Source organism: Poecilia reticulata, chromosome 7, assembly GCF_904066995.2.
Source record: "Poecilia reticulata chromosome 7, P_reticulata-male-v2, whole genome shotgun sequence".
Lineage (NCBI taxonomy): Eukaryota > Metazoa > Chordata > Actinopteri > Cyprinodontiformes > Poeciliidae > Poecilia > Poecilia reticulata.
Window position 1 is genome coordinate 14,728,029 of NC_088836.1, and position 26,561 is coordinate 14,754,589.

Consider the following 26,561-nt stretch of genomic DNA (forward strand, 5'->3'; position numbering starts at 1 on the left):
ATACCATGTACAGCCTGACATGTATTCAGATATGTCTTTGTAAAGAGCACATGGTGGTGATCAAAGGTCAAACCATCAGCAGATAGAGTCGTAAAGCTAGTATAATATTTACTACAGAAGTGTAGTATCACAAATATTGACTTGTCCTCATTCTACCTTTATGAATCACTAATAAGAAATATAACAAAATGTTGCAGGTAACTAAAGACGGAGATGTTCTCTTTGGTACAACACGATTGAAACTCAATCATCTAACATGTTTCTGTGTTTGAGCATCAGTTCTCTAATTTTATTTATTTTGGTTTTCATTTTTTGTTTACGTAACAGCTCAGCTGGTAATTCTCGTACAGAAAGGCAAAATCTTAATAAGGTAAAAGACTTAGTGATGTGGTTGTAATTTAATCCTGCTGGCCTCTTCTGCACATATAAAACAGATTTTGTCCTTTTTTTAAGTTTGGACATCTTTACGTTTGCAGGTAATTTGTAAAAAAAAAATAAAAATCTAATGGTGTTATTGTGTGAATTGTTTATTGTATTTGACAGCAGCTACTTTCAACAGAAGTTACTGAGAATGACATGCAAGGCCAACACAGTTAAAATTATTTGTTCATTTGACATCTGTTCAAGTTTAAGTTAAAGAGAATTTTAATAAAATCAAGGAAGATGATGTGTGTGAGGGCTTCTCTGATTTGTTAGCTATGTTGCCACAGTTGATCATGGGCAAGAGTTAAAGCATAGCCTCTTAATTATAACCTGTCTATATAAAATGTACAGAACAAAATCTCAGACGCAAAGCCACTAAGTAAGAAACCTAAAATGCAATAACGATGCCATCCAAAGAGAGATGCTTCCATGCTGGAGCCTATTCCAACTCCACAATGGGGTAAGCGATGAAGGCAAACAACCATGCAGACACAGCTTAAGGTGGTTTAGTCACCAATAAGTCTTACATGCACGTTTAGGACAAGAGTATTCAGAGAGCACAGAGACCACATGCAAACTACATAGAAAACAAGATTTTGTTTCGCCAATCTTTTACCTAAGTTCCCTTTAAATGGATTTCTGTTTTTCAAGACAGATCCAACTTTGTTTGACAGAATATCCACCCACAGCTTTTTTAATGTAGAGAAAAATTATGTGGTCACTTTGCAGAGGGACCAAAACCCACCTACCAAAAATTAAGGTTTCAAAATGGTAATCTATGAACTGTCTAATGATGTTAAAACATTAAGTCCATCTTTATGTTCTAATTGGCATTCTGAAGTTTAACATTGGTCCACACATTGTTATTGTAAGTGCAGGAATTTTATGTATATTCCCGCATTAAGTCTTAGGAATACACTGCTTAGCTTTTTTTTTGAGTTTCTCATGTTACAGCCTCAAACATGAAATCTGAAAATTGTGACTTGCTATTGTATTTAACCCCTTTTACTCGCATACCGTGAAATAAAATCCTTCTGAGCCCAACTAGTTTCTGACGTCTTGGGCACTGTTTGATTAGTAAACAGTGTTTACCAGTGCGTAATATTTTGTATATAAATATATATTTTTTTCAATTGACAGATACTGTCAGGTTTGCAGACTCTGCAGATGGCTCTACTATCGCTTTTTCTGCTGTCTGTAAGATTTCAGAGATGGTAAATCTATTCGCTTCTTTAACTTATGTTATTATAGGTTTAATGTAGCTGGAGCAGTGGCTGCAAGACCCAACAACTAATGAAGGACTAACATAGATAAAAAAAAGAAAAAAAAGAACATTTTCAAACCTCCTAAATAGCCAAAAAAAAAAAAGTAACCAAGTAACCTGATCCTAAATGCAGCTCTGTATGTTGTTTAAATTATTTCTCTTTTCACAGTCAATCTTGGATCCTGTTTATTATTCATGATATTTTTGAAAATGTGCAAGACTTGGTACAGCAGTTACAGACACTGGACATACAGTAAATGGTGACATAATATGGTAACAGTCTATGATACTCTTAGAAGGACGTAGTCAAGAGACATTTTGGAAAAAAAAGCATCAGGAACAAAACAAACAACTCCGGGAAACTAAAGGAAGAAAACTGAAGATACACAGGTTTTAATTTATGATGTTAGCAGCTCGTAATCATCCCATATGGAAGGTTCTTCTTTTCTTTCACAAGTGATGTGTTTCTATGCAAACGTGTACAACATCCAGATGTGGAAACGTGGCCTGTGTGCTGAGCCGTCTGTGCTGCACGTTCACTTCTCCGCCTGCACCACTCCCATGCTCAATGCCCCCTCCTCCTCTATGGTCTCCAGCTCATCTGTGCGGATGGCCTGCGTGATCAAATTCAGCTCCTCACACATGGTCTCGTAGCGGTACGCCACGCGGATGTCGGGGACGTTGGTGCGCCTGATGTCGTTGCTCTCCTGGCCTTCTGTGATGTAGTCTGGGCCGAGCCAGTAACTCTTCATCTGTCGGGGACAGAGGGAGATCAAACTGTCTGCATACTGATAGTCTGTTTCATTGCCGTGAGGCAGGTTAATATGTAGCGTGCTGTAAAGATGAATACTACCTTGTGAGAGAATCCGCTCATTAAGACGCTGTTCCTGGCTAACTCACACATGTCACATGAGCTCAGTTTCCACACCTGAGCAGCGATGCTGTACTCCTCCATCAGTGGCTCCTGCACAAAATAAACACATGCTCTGAAATCAGTACCAATATAATTTAGAGGCAGTTTCCACCAACAGCATTTAAATTTAACCAAAGTTTCCAGCTAAATCTATGTACCATATTAAAATGTAAAAAAATAAAAATAAATTCCACAAATAAAACTCTGTAAATGCAGAGAGCATTTGTATTTATCCAACCTTTACCCTGGTGAAAATAAATAAAATTCACTGCAGCAAACTAAGTACATGGTCACCTTTCAGAGGTCACTTCATAAGAAGATGAGTTTGTAGCAGCACATTTACCAGGGAACTAGCCAAGAGGCCCATGGTAGCTCTGGAGGAGCTGCAGCACTCCATAGCTCAGGTGGGAGACTTCATAATTAGCTGTGCGCTCCAAAAAGATTCATTTAATGGACGAGTAGCAAGAAAAAAAGCATCCAACCACTGCTAAATAGATACTATCCTGCAATTTTTAGATGCACTCCTGCTCTGACACACATGAATCCAATAAATAACTGGTTACGAGGCTTCTGCAGAACCCGCTGACGCGGTGTGGCAGTAATTTTACCATTTAACTCAGGTGTGTTGGAGCAGGGATGCATCTAGAAGTTGCTGGACTTTAGCTCTGGAGGGCTTGAGTTGGACACCACTGACCGAGATCAAAGCAGGTGCAGTCAAAGTCCAGATGTAAATAAAAGTGTGAATCTGCAGTAGATACACCTAAAAACTAGCAGCTGAAATGAGCATGAATGGTGGTTCCACAAAGTATTACCATGTGGAACTGAATGCAAGGTCACAAAGTGTGAAGCAGGAACCCTTTTTCCAAAAACTGTGAATGTGAAGAGCACTGCACATATCACAAAAAACTGATTGCATACTTTCTTATTTATACATTTTAAGCTTTAGATATTTACACTCTGTGTGAACTGAAAGTAAAAGAAAGAATAAAAACGGCTACATGTATTTGTTTTTAGATCAACTAAATCAGTGTATTAAGCAGTTCAAAGGATTTTTTAGTGTTTAATAATTTTTAATTGTAGTACGTTGAAGAACTTTATTGTATGTAATCGTTAACTTCTTTTGTCTCGTGGCTCTCATAAATTTATACGCAGATCCAACACTTGTCAAGTAGGCAGTACAAGCACACCTACTCCTTTTAAGATAATTTTATTTCAAAGTTTTTAATGTTCTCGCTGCTGAAGGTTCTGCTTAAGCTCAAGACTTCATTTGTGAGTTGGTAAGCATTGTCTGACCTTGGTAAAGTGAAACTGCAGAGGATCGTCTGTGGACAGAGAGACCATGAGTCCTCGAGACAGGTACTCTGGCAGAGGGTTGCGGTGGTAGCTGAGGAACAGGCTGTTATTGCTGAGAGGAGACATGGCGATGCCAATCTGAGCCAAATAATACAGGTACTGCAGCACCGGAGCCTGGAAGAGAAACGGGGGCATCGTGTTGCGACATGCCCCAAGAGAATTTTCACAAAGTACAATAAAGAACGTTTTGTGGTTTGGGGCGTCCCACCTTTCTGAGCAGCAGCCCATGGGAGATGTTCTCCGACAGCATGAACCCAGACACCAGGTGATGGATCGGCCCGGCTTCCCCACAGTGAGGCCGCAGAACAAGAGTGTGAAAGCCGCGCTGCCTGGGATAAAAACACAGTGTAGAAAATACTGGGAACCCGGCGAGGAACAAAACAACAAATAAACACCCACAGATCTTCTCCAGTGACACGCAATCAAAGAGATGAGAGAGGAAAGCAAAGGATCTAAAGAGTTTATTTTCTGAACAGTAGCCTTCAGTAACATATACTATTAGCTGCACTAAGGTGTAGTCTAACTTACCTGCGCAGGTGATTCAACACTGTCATGTTTGCATACATATAGTAGAGGTAGTAGGAATATGGTGGGTTGTCCTCCTCCGTCCAGTTGGCTGGCAGCGGACTGTCCAGGTTGAAGATATGTTGCTCTGGTTTGGATTCATCGTCCACACTGTCAAAGCCAACAACCTGCAGGACAAACAAAGTGCAGATCTGTTAAAAAAAGAAAACTCTCTGAGGAGGATGTGAGGGTGACGATCAGATTCGGTGGGTCAGCGAAGTGGCCGTACATGCTGAAGGAAGAGGTGCAGCTCTGGGTGGCTGCCAGGATTGATTGTGACCTCAAACAAAGGCCTGAAGATATTCTCAAGCATTTCCTGGAAGTTGGACAGCTGTCTCTTTGTATGGTAGACATCACTGTGAGAGGGGAACATCAAAAAAATAAATAAAATAAAAAATCACGTATAAATCATTGTTATTGATATTCACAAAAACTTCTGGCTGTTTGGAAACCTAAAAGAGAAATTTATTTTATGACAGATTAAGTAGTCTATTCATTTATTTAGATGAAGCAATTTAAATGTAAATATTTAACTGTAATTCAATGCAATAAATAAATTATTATGATAGTTTAAATAACACAGCAATAAATACATTGATTAAAGTTGCAACATTAGAAATAAAAATGTATCAAAATATACACAGCAAATGTACTAAATTGATAAATTATTAATAATAGAAAACCTGAATTTATTTCACATTAAAGTCGTTTTTGTATATTTAAATACAGGTATTTCAAGATTAATTGTATAATGGTTTATATATATATTTTAGATCTGCAAGGATATTTATTTATAAAATGTATTTATTTTTTGGCACAAGTATTTATTGGACACTATCTTTTTATTCCCTCCGTAGTTTTTAGTAAAAATTAGATTTACGCCAGTGGAGAAACTCACAACAGTCGTGGCACCTGTACGAGCCACCGCACGTTGTTGGAGTAGACCTGGTGTCTGACGGCCCACTTGGCCAGCTTGTCCCACTCGTTTCTGGAGCGGCCGTAGATAGACAGCCGGAGCTCCACGTTCTGGTACTTGCTCTCCTCCAGGTCCGCCATCACTTCCTGAGAAGCAGTGAGGGAAAATAGCCACCAGAGGGCGACAGCGCTTTAAAAAAGACACAGTCAGGATTTCATAGGAAGTGGCTAAAGAGGTTGCATATGCTTTGTAACGAGCACCTTTATAATGTGACCGAAGTACTTCCCTTCGATGTAGTTGTCGGTTTTGATGAAGATCTCTCTCAGGATGGATTCACCAATGGGATTATATTTAGCGTTGAATTTGTCAAACCGATGGAAGGTGTTGCGGTCCTGCAGACGGAAAACAGTTGAAACGTTTCTTTGCACCTCGTAGTTCTTGTTTATCCATTTTTAACGCTGTGTTGCTTACGGCATGCATGTCCAGAGTGTCCACACTAAGGTCAAAGGCGGTCAGGTTCATGCTCTCGAACACCTCCATGAGAGTCTGACCTTTGCCTTTCTCCACATGCACAATCTCTTTTGGATATTTCTTCATGGCTCTTTTGATGAAACGAAGAAGATGCTTCTGGTTCATACAAGACGAAGCGTGAATGTGAGTGTCTACCTGCAAAACAAACAAACAAACAAACAAATGGGGGGAAAAAAAATCTTTACTTTTTCTGGGTTACCCACAAATGATTATGATGGAACGAGGCACAAGAAGGTGTGATTTTTACCTTACGGATATTGTAAAAGTCTCTGTGGGGAACCTTTTTCTGTGCTGCAAGCTCCTTCATCTCATTCAGCAGGATGTGCATCTGGAATTTGGAGCTGAGATACTGAAGCCGACGATAGCAAAACGACTTTCTGTTGGGAAGGGAGACATTTCACCACACTATTTGGTTTTAAACTGATTTCAAACAATCTGTGCCTTGCAGAAGTAATCATAACCCTGTGACCTTTTCCCTCCAGACGATAATTATGAGCTGCTTTATGTTGGCTTATCCTATTAAATCCCAATAAAAGTTTGAGGCCTAGGGAAACTTTTGCAAGGCTGTGTTTTCTACAAAGTAGTGTTCAGTATTAGGAACTAGAGCTTACACGGGTCCATTAATAATGAGGGCCATCATGACGTTCATATCAGCGATGTACTCCTGCAGGTCTGGGTATGGCAGGTCCAGCTCTGTGCTCCTGTTTGCGACATCACAGTCAAACAAGTCTGGCTGCTGCCACTGGAACACGTGAACAGAGTCTAAAAACAGAAAACTCCTCTAACCGAGGATGAAGCACCAAGAGATTTGTCCCCAATATCTTACTTTTCCATAACGTCCCTGCTGGTGTACACGTGCATGACGCCGTTCACCATCTTACAGCTGTAACCCACATCGGGGGCCATGCTGGCGGGGTCCCGGTTCTCGTACGGGTGCGTGTCAGAAGCAGGTGGGTGCACCGTGGTATCTGTGAGGGGGCAGAAATTCATGCTCGGTCTGAGCTCAGCGGCCCACACACTGTGGCAGCATGTTCAGGGGGGTGTAACAGATTGTAGAGCTTTAAATCTGTGGGGGGTGCCAGGGTGTACTCCACTGAGAGAGTACTACTGCTGTCGCTTAGCATTTTACGGTCTGATCCAGAAACCCTGGCATCACATATTCACATTCTTTAACGTTAAGTAAATAAAATATGAAAAAGAAGAAAGACAAAAAAATTATTTGCAGTAGCCTGCTTAAGTCTCACTCCAGAAAGGTGGTAATTTCTTTAACTGGTCAGCTGGTGGAGTCAAAAATAGCAGAGTTGAACTAAGGGGCACATTTGTTGTTTGAAGCGTGCTAAATGAGTTGCTAGGCAGACATGCAAATGACGCTCGTGGTGATGTCTTTAACCAAAAGGACAAAATCTTCGGCAGCAAGTGAGACTGTTCAGAGCTCACCAGTAGCATCTTCTGTTGGATGAAACCAGTCCCTCTGCTGTGGACATTAGAGATTTTGTCCAGGTGTAAAAATCTATACTGCAGTGAACTTCACCTGCTGGCCCCCCATGTCTTAATAACACCATTACATCTTGTTAGCAGCTGCTAAATGTATGAATCTTTACCAAAATACATAAGAAGAAACTAAACAATAAAACCACAAATATTAGAAACCCCTTGTTGTAACACTAAAGGGTCCAGGCATGGATAAAACATGGCTCTCTGCTCCGGGTGGGAACAGCCAATGGGGCGGCACAAGCAATGCCTGCAGTGGCCTGACAATTTTTCAATTTCCTGTTTGTCCACTTAAGAAGTTGGGAGGGGCTCTCCGCTGTTTGGTGAACAGCAACCAAACAACTGGTTGCACATCTGTTTCTGTATACTGAATGTGTTTTGGACATTTATTTGAGTCTAGAACTACTAGGACAACAGCAGAGGTTTGAAGCTGGAAATAAAAAGCTGGAAACTTCCAGATGATTCCCTCCAAACTTTTCCGCATATTTGTTTTTAGGAGAGCAGTAACTTCTCACAGTTATTATCTGAGTTAACATCTCTGTTCCATAGCTTTGGCTCATTGCTGTATGTGCCGACCTGCGGTGATGCTGGTCTCGGTGGTCTCTGCCAGCTCCTCTTCCTCCTCGTAGATGTCCAAGTAGAGCGGTCTCTCGCTCAGCTCCTGCAGGTAGCGAGCCGTGGTCCTGTAGAAGCTCTGCAGCGACAGACCCATGTACTTTTGTCTGATGAACAGAGCCTTCACCACACATTTGGCAGCGTCCAGCAGATCTGTGAAGGGAACCTTCAGGGAAAAGCAACAGATTTAAAAAAGGTGCAAAGATAGAGTATGTCTTCACGGTGGAGGAGGTGTTACATTAAAAGTGGAGAAACACAGAAAGTTTTATCTGACTTCTCCAACTCACCCCACATTTCTCCTCTCCGGAAATAGTGACCCTCTGATACTCCCTCTCTGGGACCACGTCTCTCTCCAGCTGATTAGGAACCTGGCTTTGCTCCTTCATGAATCTGATGACAGGTCCATAAGTCCAGTAAAATGTGACAACAATAATCATTTCATAAACTCTTTCCTGACTCACTCCAGGTCTGTGGCACTGTCTGTCTTCATAAACTCCTGTTTGGCTCGGAGGAGGATATCTGGTTCGAACCTGAGCACAGAGGCGCTACACTCACTTTGGGATCTCTGATTTACAAACAAAACCACCCGAATCGCTACATTAATTGCACATTTCTGTACTTTCTGCCACTTACTTGACATCCTGACTTATCTGCCGCTCAAGGCGATGGCGTTTCTCCTCCAGCTGTTCGATGGGGCTGTCCTCTGGAAACTCATAGGGGGCGCTCCGCATCTCACTCTCCGCCAGGCTGCGGGAGAACAGCTCCTTCACACAGAAGCAGAAACGGCAAGTTAAGCTGACATATTAGCTTAAAAGACATATGTTCACATCGGGGGAGCTCAGTGGGAGAGTTTGTACCTCAGCTATCTCCTTGTATTTCCCGTCCATGGAGGTGCGGAGGTCGATGGATTGTTTCAGGGCCACTGGGATCCCAGGCAAGGAATGCTGGGAAGTGAGAAGTCGGCGAGGGCCACGAAGTTCAACTGCAGAGGAAGAGAGAGGCAAAGTGGTGTTTTAGAAACTAGTGCGACACTTGCAAATAATTTTTTGTGAAGATGTTGGCTGAAGCTGGTAAAAGAGCATCATTATCAACAGTGAAACAAATTCTGTATGAAGTTGGGCTGCGAGGCCACTCAGCGATGAAGAAGCCATCGTTCTACAAAAGCAACACAAAGGACTGTTTGCACATGCACCTACTTTGATTAGGTGCATGTGCAAACATGCACCTAATCATGTTAGGTGCATGATTGGGTGCATGTTTGCTTCTAATCATGTTCCGTCTTGTCAAGATAAAATGTAATTGTTTGGACATAATGACCATTGGTAAAATCAAAGGAAAAACCTGCAAATCTGAGGACAACGTCCCAACTAGGAATTTAGGTGGCGGCAACAAACGGTTGTAAGTTGTTTGACACGAGTCGTTTAAATCGCAGTTCTATGAAATACTGAGGAAATATTCTAAAATTAAATAACAGGAAAATGAAAAATGCACCCCTCATTATTCTTGCATTTAGGAAATATAATTCGTTTTGGTATTCAAGCCAACTTCAATCAGAAAAAATTGAGTCTGATTTAACGGCGAGAAAAGGGAATGTGTGTGTGTGTGGTTTTTTTTTATAGTTCATGTTCAAACAAACAAATATAAAACCATTTTGCCTTATGTAGACAGTCTAAGCTAAAGACTGTTATTATTTTTTTAAGTATTTTTTGCTATGCACTGATGCCTGAGTTTGTTGTTCCATATGTAACAATTTACTTCTAGCTGCCTTCTCGACTGCTTCATCATGCATGTTTTATTTTTTCACATTCCCCGATTCTGGACATGTGAGCAAATTTATCTACAGTGAGCCAAAGGTGAATGTGATAGTATTTGTTTTGCAGCTAAGTTCATGTTAGTTTACACTGGTCATTGGTCAAAGATTTGACCTCTTTACAGTCTCATGTGCCAGATTCTGGACCAGATTGTTCTGTTCTTGGACTCAGGCTGTCATTATTCCTTAATAATTTTCACTTAAACGTTTGGCAACCAAAAAGACTGCGAGGGCTTCCTCTGCTGGTCAGATCTCTTTGAACAATTAGTGACACCGAAGCTTTTTGTAATCCTATATAAAACCTGGAGCCTAAAAAACAGAAGAAGAAGAGGAAGGAAGATTATTGCTGAAGAAGCTCAGATCTAATTTACACTTCACTCAGTGAGCAGTGACTAAATCAAGTCCGCTCGGTGGGTTCCCACAGTGCAGTGGAGCTCAGCGCCTATTTGTGCCTTCGTACACAATAAGCCATTTAGGTGAAGAGCCATCAGAGCAGAGGCACACAGGCCATTATCGCTCTGCAGGACCCAGTCCAACAGAGCGACTTGGCTGTCATGGACAGATGAGGAGGCTCTCAGAACGTGAGAATCCCCGTGACAAGGACGGAAGTGAGTGAATGCATCTAATAAGCAGAAAGAAAGTATTTTATGATTAAGACATAAACAAAGAGAGAAGGGTTTCTGTAGTTTTTAGACAGATATCCATCTTTAACTCGACACTACCTGTCACTGAAATATTCATCATCATGTTGAATATTTCATTGCATGCATGGCAGAGTATCAGTGGGGCTGATGTCCCTCGGTATTTATACACCATGTTCAGAAAGAGGTCAGAGTGGATGCACTGCATGTTACAGTCTGACCTCTTGGACAGCAGCTCAGACACAACACACACACAACCCGACAAGAAAACTTTCTATTGTGGCAGGAGCATCTGCCACAATCTCCAAGCTCTTTTAAACTATTTTTTTTTCTTTTTTTTCTTTTTATTTTTGAACACCTCTTGTCTTTATTTAAGTCTGGACCCTTACAGAGTTGCAGAAAAAAAGTAGTTGTTAAAAACTAATTGGCCAGCCCTCAACCCACCACACATTTGATCGCACTCAGCCTCACACCGTCCAATCAACACATCCCACTCAACACAGAGAACAAGTTTACTGGGACCACATGGCTGCAATGTCAAAACATAGACTGAATCTGAAGCTCTGAGGAACAATGAGAGGAACACACACGTCTGCTGCACAGAAAAATCCAACTCAGAGTCGATGTTCGCAGGAAAACTGTACGCTGAGTAAGCAAGAGACATTTACCATAACTGTTTCTTTGAGCAATTTTAATGAGAAATATTCTGGATAATTGTTGGAAAAAAATAAATAAATAAAAAAAAATATATATATATATATATAAATATATATATAAATATATATATATATATATATATATATACCCCAGAGCACCCTGATGAAAAGTGGGCTACTGGAACAAGACGGAAATGGGCGAGAGATGAAAACATGGATCTGTTGGAATGCTACTACTCAAGTAATCCTAGTCAGAGGGGCTACATGCAAAGACTGTGGGAGGAATGGTTAGCTCGACATCCCCAGTCAACACTAACTGCCAAACAACTAGTAGCTCAGTGTTCCAACATCCGCAAACGGCAACTGCTGTCACAACTGGAGATTGACGAGGTACGACACAAGTGCTACGGGAAGGAGCCAGGATGCCAGGTCAGAAGGGAGTCAACTACAACTCCCCGCCCAGAGACTGGGTATGTAGCCCCAGTAATGAACGAACCATCTGAGCTGAATGAGGCAGCAACTGACCTGAGAGAGAGAATCATGGCCCGAATGAACACCAGACGACCCCGACGCCAATTACAACGGCTGAGTGAAGTACCATCAGAAAGTCTCATTGAAGATGTGAATTCGGCATTGAGAACGATCCCTACCAACACCATAACAGAAACCAATGAGCTGATATACAACTCAGCATCAGTGATCCTTGAGATGCTTGGTTATAAGAGCAACCATGAGACCCAATACCCACCATGGAAAAGACGGTTAGAGGCTAAGATCAAGATAACAAGGAGGGAAGTGAGTCAACTGTCAGAGCTCCAAAGGGGTGCAATGAAAAGATCAGTACCCAAGAAGTACAGCCAGATGCCCATACCTGAAGCACTCGAAACTGCCAAACAAAGGCTCCAAGCCTTGGCCAGCCGCCTAAAGAGATACACGAGAGAGAATGAAGCCAGGAGGATTAACCGGCTCTTCGCCACCCAACCAGCTAAAGTGTACTCTCAATGGCAGGGTAATAACAATAGAGCAGACCCACCCAGGCTGGAGACTGAACAATACTGGAAAGGCATATGGGAAAGGGAGGCGTCCCACAACAGCAATGCACAGTGGCTAACCTCTCTACGAGAGGACCACAGCAACCTCCCTGAACAAGCCCCGGTAACCATCACTGTGGCAGATGTCCAAGACAGAGTCTCGGGTATGAAAAACTGGACAGCACCAGGACCTGACATGATCCATGCCTACTGGCTTAAGAAACTCACTGCCCTCCATGAGCGACTGGCAGCTCAACTGAACCAGCTGCTACAAAATGGGACTCACCCTGAATGGTTAACTGAAGGGCGCACAATCCTGATACAGAAGGAACCCTCGAAGGGTTCAGTCCCATCCAACTATCGGCCAATAACCTGTCTCTCTACAACATGGAAGCTCATGTCAGGCATCATAGCGGCTAAGATAAGCGGGCACATGGATACATACATGAGCAAGGCACAGAAGGGCATAGGCATAAATAGCAGAGGAGCCAAACACCAACTCCTTGTAGACCACACAGTTGCCCGAGACTGCAAAACCCGACACACCAACCTGTGTACCGCTTGGATTGATTACAAGAAAGCCTATGACTCAATGCCACACACTTGGATCATTGAATGCTTAGAGATGTACAACATCAATAGGACTCTAAGAGCCTTCATTGCAAACTCGATGGGGCTGTGGAAAACCACCCTTGAAGCCAACTGCAAACCACTTGCACAAGTGTCCATCAAATGTGGCATATACCAAGGAGATGCTCTGTCCCCACTGCTGTTCTGCATAGGCCTGAACCCTCTCAGCCAAATCATCAACAAGACTGGCTACGGATACCGACTCAAGAATGGGGCTACAATCAGTCACCTCCTCTACATGGATGACATCAAGCTGTACGCCAAGAGCGAGCGAGACATCGACTCACTGATCCACACCACCAGGATCTACAGCACTGACATTGGGATGTCATTCGGACTAGAGAAGTGTGGTCGGATGGTTACAAAGAGAGGAAAGGTCGCCCACACAGAAGGGGTCTCACTCCCAGAAGGAACAATAGCAGACATAGAGCACAGCTACAAGTACCTGGGAATACCACAAGCAAATGGCAACCTCGATGAGGTCACAAGGAAAAGAGCCACAGCCAAATACCTTCAACGAATAAGGCAAGTCCTGAGAAGCCAGCTCAATGGCAAGAACAAGATCCGTGCAATAAACAGCTATGCCTTACCAGTAATCAGATACCCTGCCGGAATAATTAGCTGGCCAATGGAAGAGATGAAGGCCACGGATGTTAAGACTAGGAAGCTACTAACCATGCATGGAGGGTTCCACCCCAAATCCAGCACCCTGAGACTGTACACGAGCCGTAAGGAAGGAGGCAGAGGACTAGTGAGTGTGAGAGCCACTGTCCAGGATGAAACATCCAAGATCCATAAATACATCAAGGACAAAGCCTCAACAGACGATGTGCTCAGCGAATGTCTCAGGCAATGGGGAACAGAAGACACGGTGCTGGAAGTACCATCATGGGAGGACAAGCCCCTACATGGGATGTACCACCGACAAATAACTGAAGTGGCTGATGTCAGGAAAACCTACCAATGGCTGGAGAAAGCTGGACTCAAGGACAGCACAGAGGCTCTCATCCTGGCCGCCCAGGAACAGGCCCTAAACACCAGAGCAATAGAGGCTCAGATCTACCACACCAGACAAGACCCAAGGTGTAGGTTGTGCAAGGAGGCCCCTGAGACAGTCCAGCACATAATAGCAGGGTGCAAGATGCTGGCAGGGAAAGCGTACATGGAACGACATAACCAAGTGGCGGGCATAGTGTACAGGAACATCTGTGCAGAATATGGACTGGAAGCCCCAAGATCAAAGTGGGGAACACCCCCAAAAGTGGTGGAGAATGACCGAGCTAAGATCCTGTGGGACTTCCAGATCCAGACAGACAAGATGGTAATGGCGAACCAACCGGACATTGTGGTGGTGGATAAAGAACAGAGGAAAGCCGTTGTGGTGGATGTAGCAATACCAAGTGATTACAACATCAGGAAAAAGGAGCATGAGAAATTGGAGAAATACCAGGGCCTCAGGGAGGAACTGGAAAAGACCTGGAAGGTGAAGACCACAGTGGTGCCTGTGGTCATCGGGGCCCTCGGGGCAGTCACCCCCAAACTGGAGCAGTGGCTCAAACAGATCCCAGGAACAACATCAGACATCTCAGTCCAGAAATGTGCAGTTCTAGGCACAGCCAAGATACTGCGCAGAACCCTCAAGCTCCCAGGCCTCTGGTAGAGGACCCGAGCTCAGAGGATGAAACAGACCACCCGCGGAGGGTGAGAAGGGAATTTTTTTTTTTTTTATATATATATATATATATATATATATATATATATATTTTTTTTTTTGAAAGTCGTTTTGATTTGCTGCCCTGTGAGGTTTGCGGCGTCGCCACAGTTCACCCCATTTCTTGCTTTATTGACTGAGAGATTGGCATGACTCGCAGTATTTACAGTGCAGATAAGATGGAAAAGGAATCACATTCTGTATTTGATGTGGACGTGCACCATAGGTAACCTTCTCACTCAATGACACAACGAGCTTAGATGGCAGGAAGATTTTCTGAGCTTGACTATCTTTCTGACAGTTTCATTCAAAACCTTCAGCTCTAGACTCAAAAACAGTCACTGGGTTGTTTTTTTTTCTCAGAGAGGTGACAACTGCACGTCACAACAGCAACAACAAATCCAGCTGCAATTCCCAAAAATATTTTTTGGTGTAAAAACAACCCGGAGGATCGCCAAAATAACACCCGTACCCACAGTGAGAGATGGTGGTGGCAGAATCACTTTTGTCTGATGAAAGGTTTTTTTTTTGTTTTGTCTGGAGGAAATGAATCAGTTTATGTCAAACACATTCAGGTTTCTGCTAGAGACAAATGTACTTTTTTTTTAACACATTGAGTCCAAACATACATCGAAATCAACAAAAGAATAATTTCACCAGAAGTAAAGCAAAGTTTCAGAACAGCTGAATCCAGAACTAAATTCAACAGAAAATGGTTAGGAGACTTGAAGAGACAAAAGTATCAAAGAATCGACGTCTAAATCTAAACACCAATGACTTAACCAAAAGTCAGATTTTCATACCAAGTTCCTTTGCCTGATGTCACACATCCTATGTTCAAAGTCCAAAAGATTTGCACTGAATGGTTACATTTAAGATACAAAACAAAGCTGACTGGATTAAAAAAAAAACAGAACAAAAGCATGAATAAGGCTTGATAGGCTGCAGTCTATAAGCCACAGATTGACGCTGCTCTGTTCATGAGATCAGGGACGTCTGTGCAGTGCAGCAGCAACCAAGGATATTATTTCTGCTGTCAGTTCAATGGATATTAAGCCGCTCTAATGACACCGGACACTGGTGTGGAGGGCAGGATGCGACAACCACACTGGGATACAGTAAGGCCAAGCCCAGCCACTGCTTCCAGACCTGAAGCTAAGCCCCTAATGGCTGCTATATTTGGATCAGTGGCGTTTATGGTTATATAATGACTCATCCCCTCACGGTCGGGGAGCAAACCGCTCTGAAATTAAATCCATCAGTGTTTTTCTTGGAAGTATTTTGCCTGCACGGATGTTAAATTGACCGGAGATCTCCTGCAAAATTTGTCAAACTGGTTTATAATTGTCTACACGATCTAAGAGATGCTGAAAAAAAAAAAAAAGTCAACACTCACTGCTTGATATCTACCGAGTCAAAATGAGGTTAAATAGGGTTCACACAACAGAGAGAAAGGCTGGAGATGTGCACTCACTGGGGGCTCTTTAGTAGAAACGTTTGCTCAATAACTTGTTAAAATGAACTGCGAATCTGCCAGTCACTTGTTAGGGACTCAGAGCATTTATCCACACAAAGTAAAGCAAGTAAACAGAGGGTCAGAAAGGGGAAGAAAGGGGATTTAAATTATTTTAACACAGTATGGCTGTTTGTGTCAAACAGAGATGATCTGCTGGAATCTCCAAACAAAACATTCCTTTCAGATTTTCCAGATTTATAGAGAATAGATTTAAAAACCCCAGAAACTATCCAAAGAAAAGCATATGTGTGAATAAAAAGGCCTTGTTGATATCAGGGGTCAGTAACTCTAACAACTTGTTGCAACCAGAGTAACGTGGTTATAACCAGTTCTGGTCCTGGCCTGTGAGTCTAGATTTCTGCTGCTGCAATCAGACTGCAGGACCAGAATGTGGCAAAAACATCAAACCCGTCTTGCTTTGTATCAACACTTCAGACTGGTAACCGTATAAAAATGTGGGGATGCTTTCACGGCACATTTTGGACCCCAGGCTGCACCGTGGTACAGCTGGTCGCACCGGTTGTGACTGAGGTCTTTCTAGAGTTTGCATATTCTCCAGTGCGTGCATGGGTTCTCTCATGTTTTTAGACCTCTTCCCACGGTCTAAAAACATGACTGTTTGTATAATTGCTCTCTCTAAATTGTGAGTGTGTGTGTGGTTGTCAGTCCTGTCTGTCTCTGTGCTGTCATGTGATGGACTGTGCAGGGTTTACCCCTACTGTCGCCCAGAGACAAATCCCAGCTCCCCCGCACTCCGGCAAGGACAAGCAGCGGGTTTTTAGACGATGGATGGACTTTAGGTCCGTTATTGTATGCAAGAGACAGACAGAGTCATATGATTCCGCGTAGCTTCGAGTTCGGTATGTTTTATTCCTTTTCCATGTCTGTAAATGTTTGCCTTCCAACTCTGGGCCCTTTTTCAGAATAAATGTTCAGCATGAATAAAATTCAACATCCTCCCTTAATCTCTCTGGTTTTACCATCAAACAGGCCGCTATACCAGCCACCATCGTCTACCTGCGCCTGTGGAGGGCTGTGACTCATCGCCTCGGTGGAAAATATTCTTCTCAGTAAAACTTACATATTCTCACAGAGGCAAGATTGCTTTGGGATGCCGGAGACTAACAATGCCGTAGAAGAGTTTTATTTGGAAAGCTCCAAGCAGAAATCGGATTTATTTCTGATGCTTAGCGAATGTAAAAAAAAAAAAAAATAAAATAAATACAAGGCTTTCTGGTAAAACTGTCAAACGAAATGCAAAAACCAAGAGTTTTCAAATCATACATATTACACATGTTTCTACAAAAATATGCTTCAAGCTAACTGTCTCTGGTACTGACTGCTGTCTACAACCAAGTAAATCCAACAGGATTTAATGACCATCTGATAGACCATCATATTTTGATAACTAAGCAGCATTTTCCAGATTTATAGAAAAACTTGCTTCCTTGTGGTTCAACATCCATCTGAGGACCCAGAAACTTGCTTCTGTCTGCAGAGACAGTTTTTATCTCCATGCCCACAGGCCAAAGGTGATATAAAAACAGCCTCTTCTCTTTTTTCTGCTTTTCATCAGCCTGCCCTGTGGAAACTAAGAAAACATTAACAGCCCAGATACGGTCCAGCATTACAGCCCCGCCAAGATCCCACAGCTTCGGCGAGTTGCAGGCATTATTGATCCGGACTTCTTCTTTCTGCACACTTGCACCATTTTATCCAGTCTGGAAACGCACCAGGAAGCAAGTTTGTGGGGCGATCAATCAGCACGCTGTCTCCTCGGCACTCTAAAGACAGCACTGCTTGGGGCTGTAGCACAAAGCCGTCAGAGGACAGCCAGGAGAGAGGTGATTGGGAAAGAGGGAGAGGAATAGAGGAGGGGAGCATTTTGCAATGAGGGATGAGGGTAGTGGAGCATACCTGTCTCCTCAGAGCCAGTTTTAACCAGAGGCTAGCAGAGCCTAGGGAGGACAGACAGACAGAGGGAAGGAGGGAAACAGTCGCTGTCCTGGCTGGGAGATGGAGCATGCCAAACAGCAAATGGCCCAGGATGGTGACTGCTGTCCTTTCAGCATGGGCTCAACATGATGCGAGGCAAAGGAGGGATGGAGAGAAACAAATGAGAAACACTCTAAGTCAAAAAAACACAACTGCAAACACACTCGTGCCTGTACATCAATGCACTCACAGAGTCAAAACCATCAGTCATCTCTGCTGCCATCCATAATCGGTCCCTGTCATACATACACAGAGCAGGTCCGGCAGATCCATGAACTCGCCCTCACAGCCCCCCTCTGCTCTGCCTGCCTCCTGGTCCAGGCCAGCTGTCGCTGCACTAGCCGCCTCTGGAGCCGATCTTCCTCATTTAAAAGCCTCTGACATCTATCTGGACTGTACCACAGGAGGATGAGGAGGCAGGGGGGGGGGGAGACTAAGGAACATCAGCGGAAAGCACCGTCTCTCCTGGGCTGAACTGGTCCAGCAGTCCCCCCTCCCCCCTGTTCTCCGCACAGTCGCCTGAGCTGTGTTTCGCTGAAGGGACCATGTGTTCGGGATGTTTGTGTCATGTGTGTGTCTGAACAAAACGGAGCTGTCTCAGCTGTAAGGTTTGACATTTCATTGTCCTTTTTGGTGTTGTTGTTTTGATAGTGGAAGTCTGAGGGGGAAAAGATGTGTTCAACATGTGACCAGAACTGGATCTCCTCTCACAAATCAACTTAAAGAGCCGCTTCGTTGTTCCCGTTCAGGCTGAAGTGTTGTTTTCTGGAATGACCTTCTCTTTCTACTACCATGGCATATTAGGGACATACTAAAAAATAAATAAAATAAAATTTAAATAATAATAGCATTATTATTATTTTTATATTATGAAAATAAAGTCCAAATAATACAAGGATAAAGTTGTAATAATTATATGAGAATAAGGTAATATTCTCATACGACTTTATGAGGATATGACTCATAAAGTGACATATTCTTGCAATATATGTGTCTTATATTACAAGAATATGTCATAATATTATGACTTTATTCTTGTATTTTTATGACTTTGTTCCCGTAAACCGTTCTGCACTGAACTTTACACTTTCTGGTTGAAACTATTGACCAAACTCCATTCAGAAAGACCCCAGGCTGGGATCTGAACCCAGGCTGGGATCTGAACCCAGGACTTTCATGCTGCAAGGCAACAATGCTACCAACTAATAGATGAGACTATTATTATTTCATTGATTGTTTATGTCATGATTCCTGATTTTTGATTGATTTCAGGCCATTTGACATCACTGCTTCAGCGGCTTTTGTGTTTTATCTGTCCTGCTTGTCAGCTCAGTAAGACATGAGCCGCTGTTCTGCTGAAACTCAACTCAACTTTTACCTTCAATTTCTGGATATCCTCTTACAGCAACCTGGAGATCTCCTAAGTAACTCCATGCAATCCCACATGACTGGAATTACAAACAGAAAGAAAAAAATTATCTGTTCTGTAAAGCCCTCCTGATGGGAAGCGTGACACTTTTACCAAAAAAATGAACCGCCCCGGCCAGAGCACCAGAAAATCCATGTTGTCCCTTCTTATGCCTGTTAATCTTAGATGCTACTCAAATACAAATTAGTTTTGAAGAACTTTAATTGGTTTTCAGTGAGCAGTGAGACATGGATTTATTTAGAGCCGGCGCTCTCTAATGGTCATGTGAGGCTTTACAGCCAAATAACTGCATTTATAAAGATTCATTGTGATGGATGAACATCTGAATGACGTTCAGCATCTTCAAGAGACAAAATGAAACCTGGTTTTAAACAGATGTCTGTCTGCATTTTTCTGATGGTTTCGATCTTAGAAAGGTGTTGTAATTAACAAGATAATGACCTGCTTTAAATAAACTATTCAAACTAAATCATGTGAAGACACTTCCATCATATCCGCACATGAAAATGAAAGTAGTTCACAGTGCATTATGGGTGTTTTTAATAAATCTGGCATCTTATCAAATAGATGAAAGTTATTTTTTAAGGCAGCTCTTAAAAAAAATCATCTGAGAAATTTGTCAAGCTGTGTTGACTAAACAATTTTTTTTAAGAAATCACAAAGTGCAGAAATTTCTTTTATCTTTTAATCTATTTTGTAATCTTTAAGCTTCCCATTCATCTTAGTTAAATTCTAGGTAATTTAGTGTTTTTGGGTCTAACTTAGCATCATTATGCAAATGATAAGCAGAATTTAGAGTTAATGCTTGATCATGAAAACATTTTCAGCCATTAAAAAATGTGACCTAATGTCTGTACCTTCCAAACTGGACCTCTCTGAGTGCGAGCAGCAGCAGCTGCTGTCAAGGTTTCTGTCGACTTATCGACTGCATCAAAACACCATCAGGCTCCAGGACAACAGAGAGGCGACCCCACCCTCCCAGACCCCCATCCCGCGCCAGATGTTGCTCCATCCGAGCAGCGGGAAGGACACAAAAAAGGCGGAGTGTCTGAGCTCAGGTTATCTGATGAAGGTGTGTTGGTGTTTTGGTCAATCATTAAAAGAAATATGTTATTACCTCAGATTAGGTTCTTGTGGCGTTACAGTGTTTGCCTGCGAGCCGCGCTGTGACATCCGTGTGGGATTGTAACAATGGCAACAAGTCACACAGGCAAAAGAGGTATGAACAGCATCTGGGTGAAGCCCAGCATGATCAAAGGTCATTCATTGCTTCCTGAATGACCTTTATGAATCAGTGAGCTGATTAATAAAGGACTTACTTTGGAAACGTTTCATCTTTTTTCATAGGCCATGAGTTGCTTTAACAAATGTGATGAACGTCTTCCCGCGTCTTTCTATTAATCTGAGAAGCAGATTAATAGAGGTGATTGGGACGTGATGGAGAAGCAGATTTTGCAAACATGCTATCATCTAAATGTCATGTGTCATGAATGTTCCAGTTAAAGGAAAGACTAAAGTTCAACTAAAAATCTGTCGCAGGACCTGAATATTACTGCTCACAGATTATATTCACCCAGTCTGACTGACTTTAATCTGTTTGTCAAAGAAGGACAGATTCAATTTTCTCATTTCTTGATTTTTGAAGCTGTAACTTTTCTGCAAACCGTCGACTGGATCTGAAAACAAACAGACGCCATATTTTACGTGTAAAAATGTTTTAGAAATACATTCCACTTTGCATTGGTATATCACATGAAATCACAGTAAAATAATCTGCAGATTTTGGTAGTACTGTGACAATATGAGGGGTGTGAAAACTGTTCAAAGAATCTTTAATTGTCATGTAGTGTGTGTTTAGAGCTGGGAACAAAGAAGCTTTGGAGAACCGTGGTGAAATTTGAATAATGAAATCAGAAAACTTGCAGCAGAAGCATGAGGAGAGTGAGACGTGAAGCACGGATAGAGGAACAGAGAATAATTAATGCAAAGACGCTGAACAAAGACTCAGAAACTAAAACCAGGGGGAAAAGGTTAACACTAAGAGAAATTAATCTAAAAGAAAGAAAAAAAAGAAGAAATCACACGGCAACACCTACTAACAATAATGAATACAGAGAGATGAACAGAATATGGAAGAAATAAAGATCAAAAACACGAATGAAACCCAAAGACACGCCGTAATGTATGATAGTTTTTATTTTTTTATTCTTTTTCCACCCTGCTGTTAATGCATTTTCCATTAAACCTCTCAATTAATGTCAGACAGCTGTTATGACTCAAGCAGACAGCTACTGCTGCATTCATTTACAACCATTTGCACACATTTCGGCGCCTCAACAAGTCCAAATTGTATCAGCGCAGTCAGTGTGGGGGCGAGCTGGAGAGTGGGTGTCTCTAATCCCAGAACTACCTTCCTCACACCCAGAGAAGAGATTCATCCAAAGCTGCTCTTTGCTGAGCTTCGCCCTGCAATGATGCGATAAATACAGACACTGTGCTCAAACATGCTGCACAAAATACACTCCAACTCTGAGCTGCTCTGATCCTGCAGCATACTTTCACATTTGCTCCCTTTCAGCCGAGCACGTTTACTCGTTAAAGGGGGATAATCTACTTTTGCTGCATGCAGGTGTCGTTTAGATGTTGAAAGACGTCATGCTCTGATCTCTATTTAGAATTCAACTGAAAGTGGCTGAAGCAGAAACAAATCCATTAAGCGCTGATTAATTATTTGACAAGACTGTAGAGTTAACCATCTGATCTTACGCCATCAAATCAGCCTGATTTCGCTGCATTCGCACTTACAATACTGTACTATCTGCCCCCCAACTACACAAGCGCCCTTGCAAAAAAAGCACAAAACAAAAGAGATGAGTCACCTAAATGTCATATTTGCTTACTCAGTTGCTTTAACAAAATCAAATGTGAATGTTGCTTTTTCCATGTGCCTCTGCAGACTGAAAGTCTCTAACGTTGAAGAGGTAAAAGAAATGCGACTTGAAACAAAAAAACAGCGTCTGTTCAATTATTCCACCCAGCATGAGAGCATTTATTTATAATAATGCTTTTGTTTACGATCTACTAAAGTGGATAATTTCTGAAAACATCCTGATCTGGGAGCTGATGATTCGCTCAGCTTCCCTGCTGCTGGAGTAGATGTCAAATTATTGAACACGCTGACCGTAAACTAAAGTCTGAGCATGCCCCTGTTGGTTCCCAGTGGAGATATGAACAGGAAGACATTACTGAGACAACTTTAAATTTAAACAATGCAGGATTTTGAAGAAATATGACTATAACGATTGTCCAATGCAAGACGGAGGACATGGACTTGAAATTTTTATCATGATACCCCGCTGTGGCTCCAAAAACACAAACACTATGAAATAAGATACTCTGCTATAACAATAACATGGTGAAGTGCAATTATACCACTAAGCAGGACATAATAGCTGCTTTTATTCCTGTTGCCAGAGATTGTATTCTTTGATTCTCTCATAAAACTAACAACAGGAACGTAGAGGTTTTGAAAAGTGTACAGAGAGACTTTGATTCACCATTTTCAAAGCTTTTCAACGTACAAGGATAACAGTCTTACATAATCCAAATGGAAAACAAAGAGCTTTATTGAAGGAAGAATGTAAATATGCTATAACCTTGTTGGATAAGTGTGCCACACACTCTGCTGAAGCACCTTTTGACTCATTTTCAGCTTTTCTTCAGTTCAGATAAAAAACAAAAAAACAGCATCATTGCAATTATTCCACCCAGTTAATTTGAACACAGTTCCAGTTCAAATTAACTTGAACTGGAAGAAGTAAGATGAGCTCTGCACTGACCAGAATATAGCTACGATTTCTGCCAATTAGTGGTTTTGTTTGACTTGACAAATATCTACTGGATTTTCCACATGTCTGCACAGAGGGTTGTGGTGTCAACATAAAAAGTCTTTCTTCCAAAGAAAACATCTAAAATTGGCTAAAAGCTCCAAATATCCATAGCAGAACATGCTGTGGTCTGATGAAACATTCTGTCCAGGTATTTAAGTAACAAAAAAAAAAAAAAGTTGACATCACCAAGTGAATACAAAATGAGAGGGTCCGTGGCAGCATCATGGTCGTTTCTGTCCAAAAACTGTTGGTTTGTTTTTGGTGTCTGATGTAAAACTGAAGATGAAGTAAGTCTAAATATGCATCCAAATCAACAAAAGACTGATTTTATGGAAGATAAATGAATGTTTTGAAATGGTGCAGAGCTAAATTAGACAATACATATGTGGGGTCGTCTGAATAGGACTGTAAACAATGGATCTCAACATATTTAGTGACATTTCACAAAATCTAAATCTGTCCTAACTCTGAAAACTGAACGCTGAAATTGATTGAAATGATGTTTTATGAAAATGCGTTTCAGCACCTTTTAACTTTTTTCCATAGAAAAATGTATTTATTTCTTAGATGAGTTGTTGTACAGGATATATGGTTTTGTGGAAAAATGATTTATCATGCTTTAATTTTTTTTTGTATTAGAGTGACGTGGCATTTTGGAACAGTACTGTGCACTTCTACTGAGAGCTACTGCAGGTTAAACAGCAAAAGTAATATCCAAACCATGACAACATTTTTTCCTAGATTACTCCAACCAGTCTTTCCATTTTACGATCTCCTGCATTAAAAAAACCCTCTGAAGCCTGCACCGATGCAGAAATTATTTTCTGCGCTTTCCCTGATGAAAAGGAAACCCTAACGCCTGAATGTGGGGCTAAAAGAGACAAATACGATCTGCACAGAGGGACGCTTTCATCTCGTTTCAGAGAGCGACCCCTCAGCCTCACATCACTCTGGAACGAACGAACAAGTTTTGCATTTCAGAGAAAGTGTGGCTGGAGCGGCATATGACGCCTCGTCTTTGTGGTTTGGATAAAAGGCCGTGCATGCATCAGAGTGGAGGCTAATCCCCTCTTTCAGCCGAGGACAAAGTCCTGAGGTACCAACATACATATTCTCTCTCTGCAGTTAACCAGCTTAGCAAAAACCATAGTCATCAAGTTTCCTCTCTCTCAAGGAAAAAAAAAAAAGGACAGGAAGAGTCTATTTGCAAAATGCCTTAAAAACAATATCCCTATTGCAAAGTCAAAATTCAGTCTAAAACGTGACGGCTAACAACATAGTGGTGTTCACCTGAGAAAAACAAGTTACGCAACGGCTAAATTGTTTCACACTGGTGTGGCTCATTTGTGGTGCAGCTCTGTGAAACCATGACAGATGAAGTCAGAAAAGATAATAATAATAAAAAAGAAATATAATAGAAAGACTGTAAACATGCTTTCAGCAAAGGAGTAAAACGCCTGAAATCTTCCCCAGAAAACAGCCTCTGTTGCATCTTCCTGCAATCAACAGGTTTGCATTTCAACTACTGCCAACCTCTTCCAACTCAGGGGAAAGTAATGCGCACTGAGTGTTTTTATTTACACTGTCATACTTTTTATGTCACTCGTCCTGGAGAAGCTGTCAGAGCAGAAACATGATGTTTAATGTGCGACTCCTCTCACCTCCTCCACTCACCTGTGCTGGCTGTGTACTGCAGGCTGCCCCGCTTCTTAAAAGGGGAAAGAGGCTTGCTTTTGACCCCGGAGCCACCGGCTGCGGTCCCGGAGGGCACGTTGGAGGACATGATCCCGGGTCGTGTCTCTCGGCTTGGCTCGAATGAAAGGAGGAAGAGGAGGAGAATCGAGTGAGTCAGGCTGAGCTGTGGAGGACGGAGAGATGCTGGGCGAGTGAGGAGAGGAGGCGAAGAGAGGAGGAGGACAGACAGGAAAGAGAGAGAGAGAGAGACAGAGAGAGAGAGAGAGAGAGAGAGAGATGTAGCACAGATGCTTTCAGCTTGAGGGAGACTCACTGCAGTCGGTGTGTGAGCGGGGGTTTCCAGACTCACTGGTCCATCAGCATCCCTCTGCAGAGAAACAAACTCCGCCCCCCTCGCAAAAAGACCCCGGTGCCTGAGCTGCAGCGTTGGTCGGTGGGGTGGGGGGGTGATGTAGGGTCTCGCACCCCCCCCTCCCCCCCCGGTCATGCGCAAAAAACACACACACACACTTATACAGCCACGCACACAACAACCAACCACTACAACACACACACACCGTTCTGCTGTTGCCATGACGACCACAAATCTGCGCGTACTCTGTAGTGCAGAGTGTTGGCTAGAAAACTTTCTATTAATAAATTATAAAAGGGGCTGCATAAAATTTGATAAGTAAGTGTGAACACGGCGAGGCGACAATATCAACAAGCACAGCGAGTCAGTGAGACATGGAAGAAGATCTGCAGAGGTGATGCAGGTAGATCCACGCTCCACAGCATCAGTCCCAACAAGAACAGGTGCTTCGCGCTCATGGTTCAGCACTGACAAAATATGGACTGAACAGAAAGTTCTCAATAAAACCAAGTCACTGTTCAAAAATGGTTTGTGTCTGAAAATGTTTCATCAAGCTCTGGGCGTTGTTGCTGTTTTGTTTCTGCCAGTTTCTTTTTCTCTCACATCTGACTGACTCTGTTCTCACATATCGTATCAAAATGTGACTGAAGTCGCTGCAAAGCTTTTGTTACTGATGTGATTTCAAAGATGCAGCAATAATTAGCTGGTTATTAACAGGCACTGGTTAGTACTGATCATTGGAAACTCAAAACTTCTTCACGTTTGGCTGTTTTGTTTTTTAATTACAAATTTTATTTCCAAGTTTTTTTGCTTGTCACAATAATTGTCCACATCTTCCCCTATTTGTATAATTCTTTCCCAATTATCTCTTTCTTATCCCCCGGTCTGTAACTCAACAGGCTGTAAATACAACTGTGTTAAAGCTGAAATGTCCGATCTTCTTCATTTTGTAGAGTAAATGTTCCTTTGCGACTGGAAGGCAACCAGAACCACCCTACTGCTTTACAAAGCAGCAGAATTTTACAGCTAGAAATGCAAACGGCACTAATAATCTTCTATGAAACAATGGGTGTGTTCACACTGCAGCATCAAGTGACCCAATTCCGATTTTTTTGACGTAATGCGACCTGTATCC

General features: G+C 42.2%; 1 protein-coding gene across 6 annotated transcripts; it reads right to left on the bottom strand.

The window, feature by feature from the left end:
• Positions 1 to 1,856: 1,856 nt before the first annotated feature.
• Positions 1,857 to 25,492, bottom strand: ampd2b (adenosine monophosphate deaminase 2b). 6 transcript variants are annotated; one of them, XM_081608953.1, is made up of 19 exons: positions 25,388 to 25,492; positions 25,054 to 25,237; positions 8,928 to 9,052; positions 8,704 to 8,834; positions 8,532 to 8,600; positions 8,358 to 8,460; positions 8,032 to 8,236; positions 6,791 to 6,932; positions 6,576 to 6,665; positions 6,212 to 6,341; positions 5,905 to 6,099; positions 5,694 to 5,825; positions 5,416 to 5,579; positions 4,747 to 4,873; positions 4,482 to 4,645; positions 4,162 to 4,282; positions 3,894 to 4,067; positions 2,541 to 2,651; positions 1,857 to 2,439 (listed from the first exon to the last, which is right to left on the bottom strand). In XM_081608953.1, the coding sequence occupies exons 2-19, from the start codon at positions 25,160 to 25,162 to the stop codon at positions 2,224 to 2,226; spliced, it is 2,508 nt and encodes an 835-aa protein (XP_081465079.1). In that variant the 5' UTR covers positions 25,163 to 25,237; positions 25,388 to 25,492; the 3' UTR covers positions 1,857 to 2,223. The 6 variants fall into 6 exon arrangements, with proteins under 6 accessions (XP_081465079.1, XP_008411526.2, XP_008411525.2 ...); XM_008413304.3 differs by lacking the exons at positions 25,054 to 25,237; positions 25,388 to 25,492 and adding exons at positions 17,983 to 18,140; positions 18,310 to 18,443; XM_008413303.3 differs by lacking the exons at positions 25,054 to 25,237; positions 25,388 to 25,492 and adding exons at positions 17,983 to 18,140; positions 18,251 to 18,443.
• Positions 25,493 to 26,561: the final 1,069 nt, after the last annotated feature.

Excerpts from the sequence above, each read along its gene's own strand:
- ampd2b (XM_081608953.1), bottom strand. The coding sequence starts at position 25,162 with ATGTCCTCCAACGTGCCCTCCGGGACCGCAGCCGGTGGCTCCGGGGTC. Across the intron at positions 8,601-8,703 it reads CAGATAAGTCAGGATGTCAA|GTTCGAACCAGATATCCTCC; the intron begins GTAAGTGGCAGA and ends CTCTGTGCTCAG. Across the intron at positions 6,666-6,790 it reads AGCAGGGACGTTATGGAAAA|GAGCACAGAGCTGGACCTGC; the intron begins GTAAGATATTGG and ends TGTCGCAAACAG.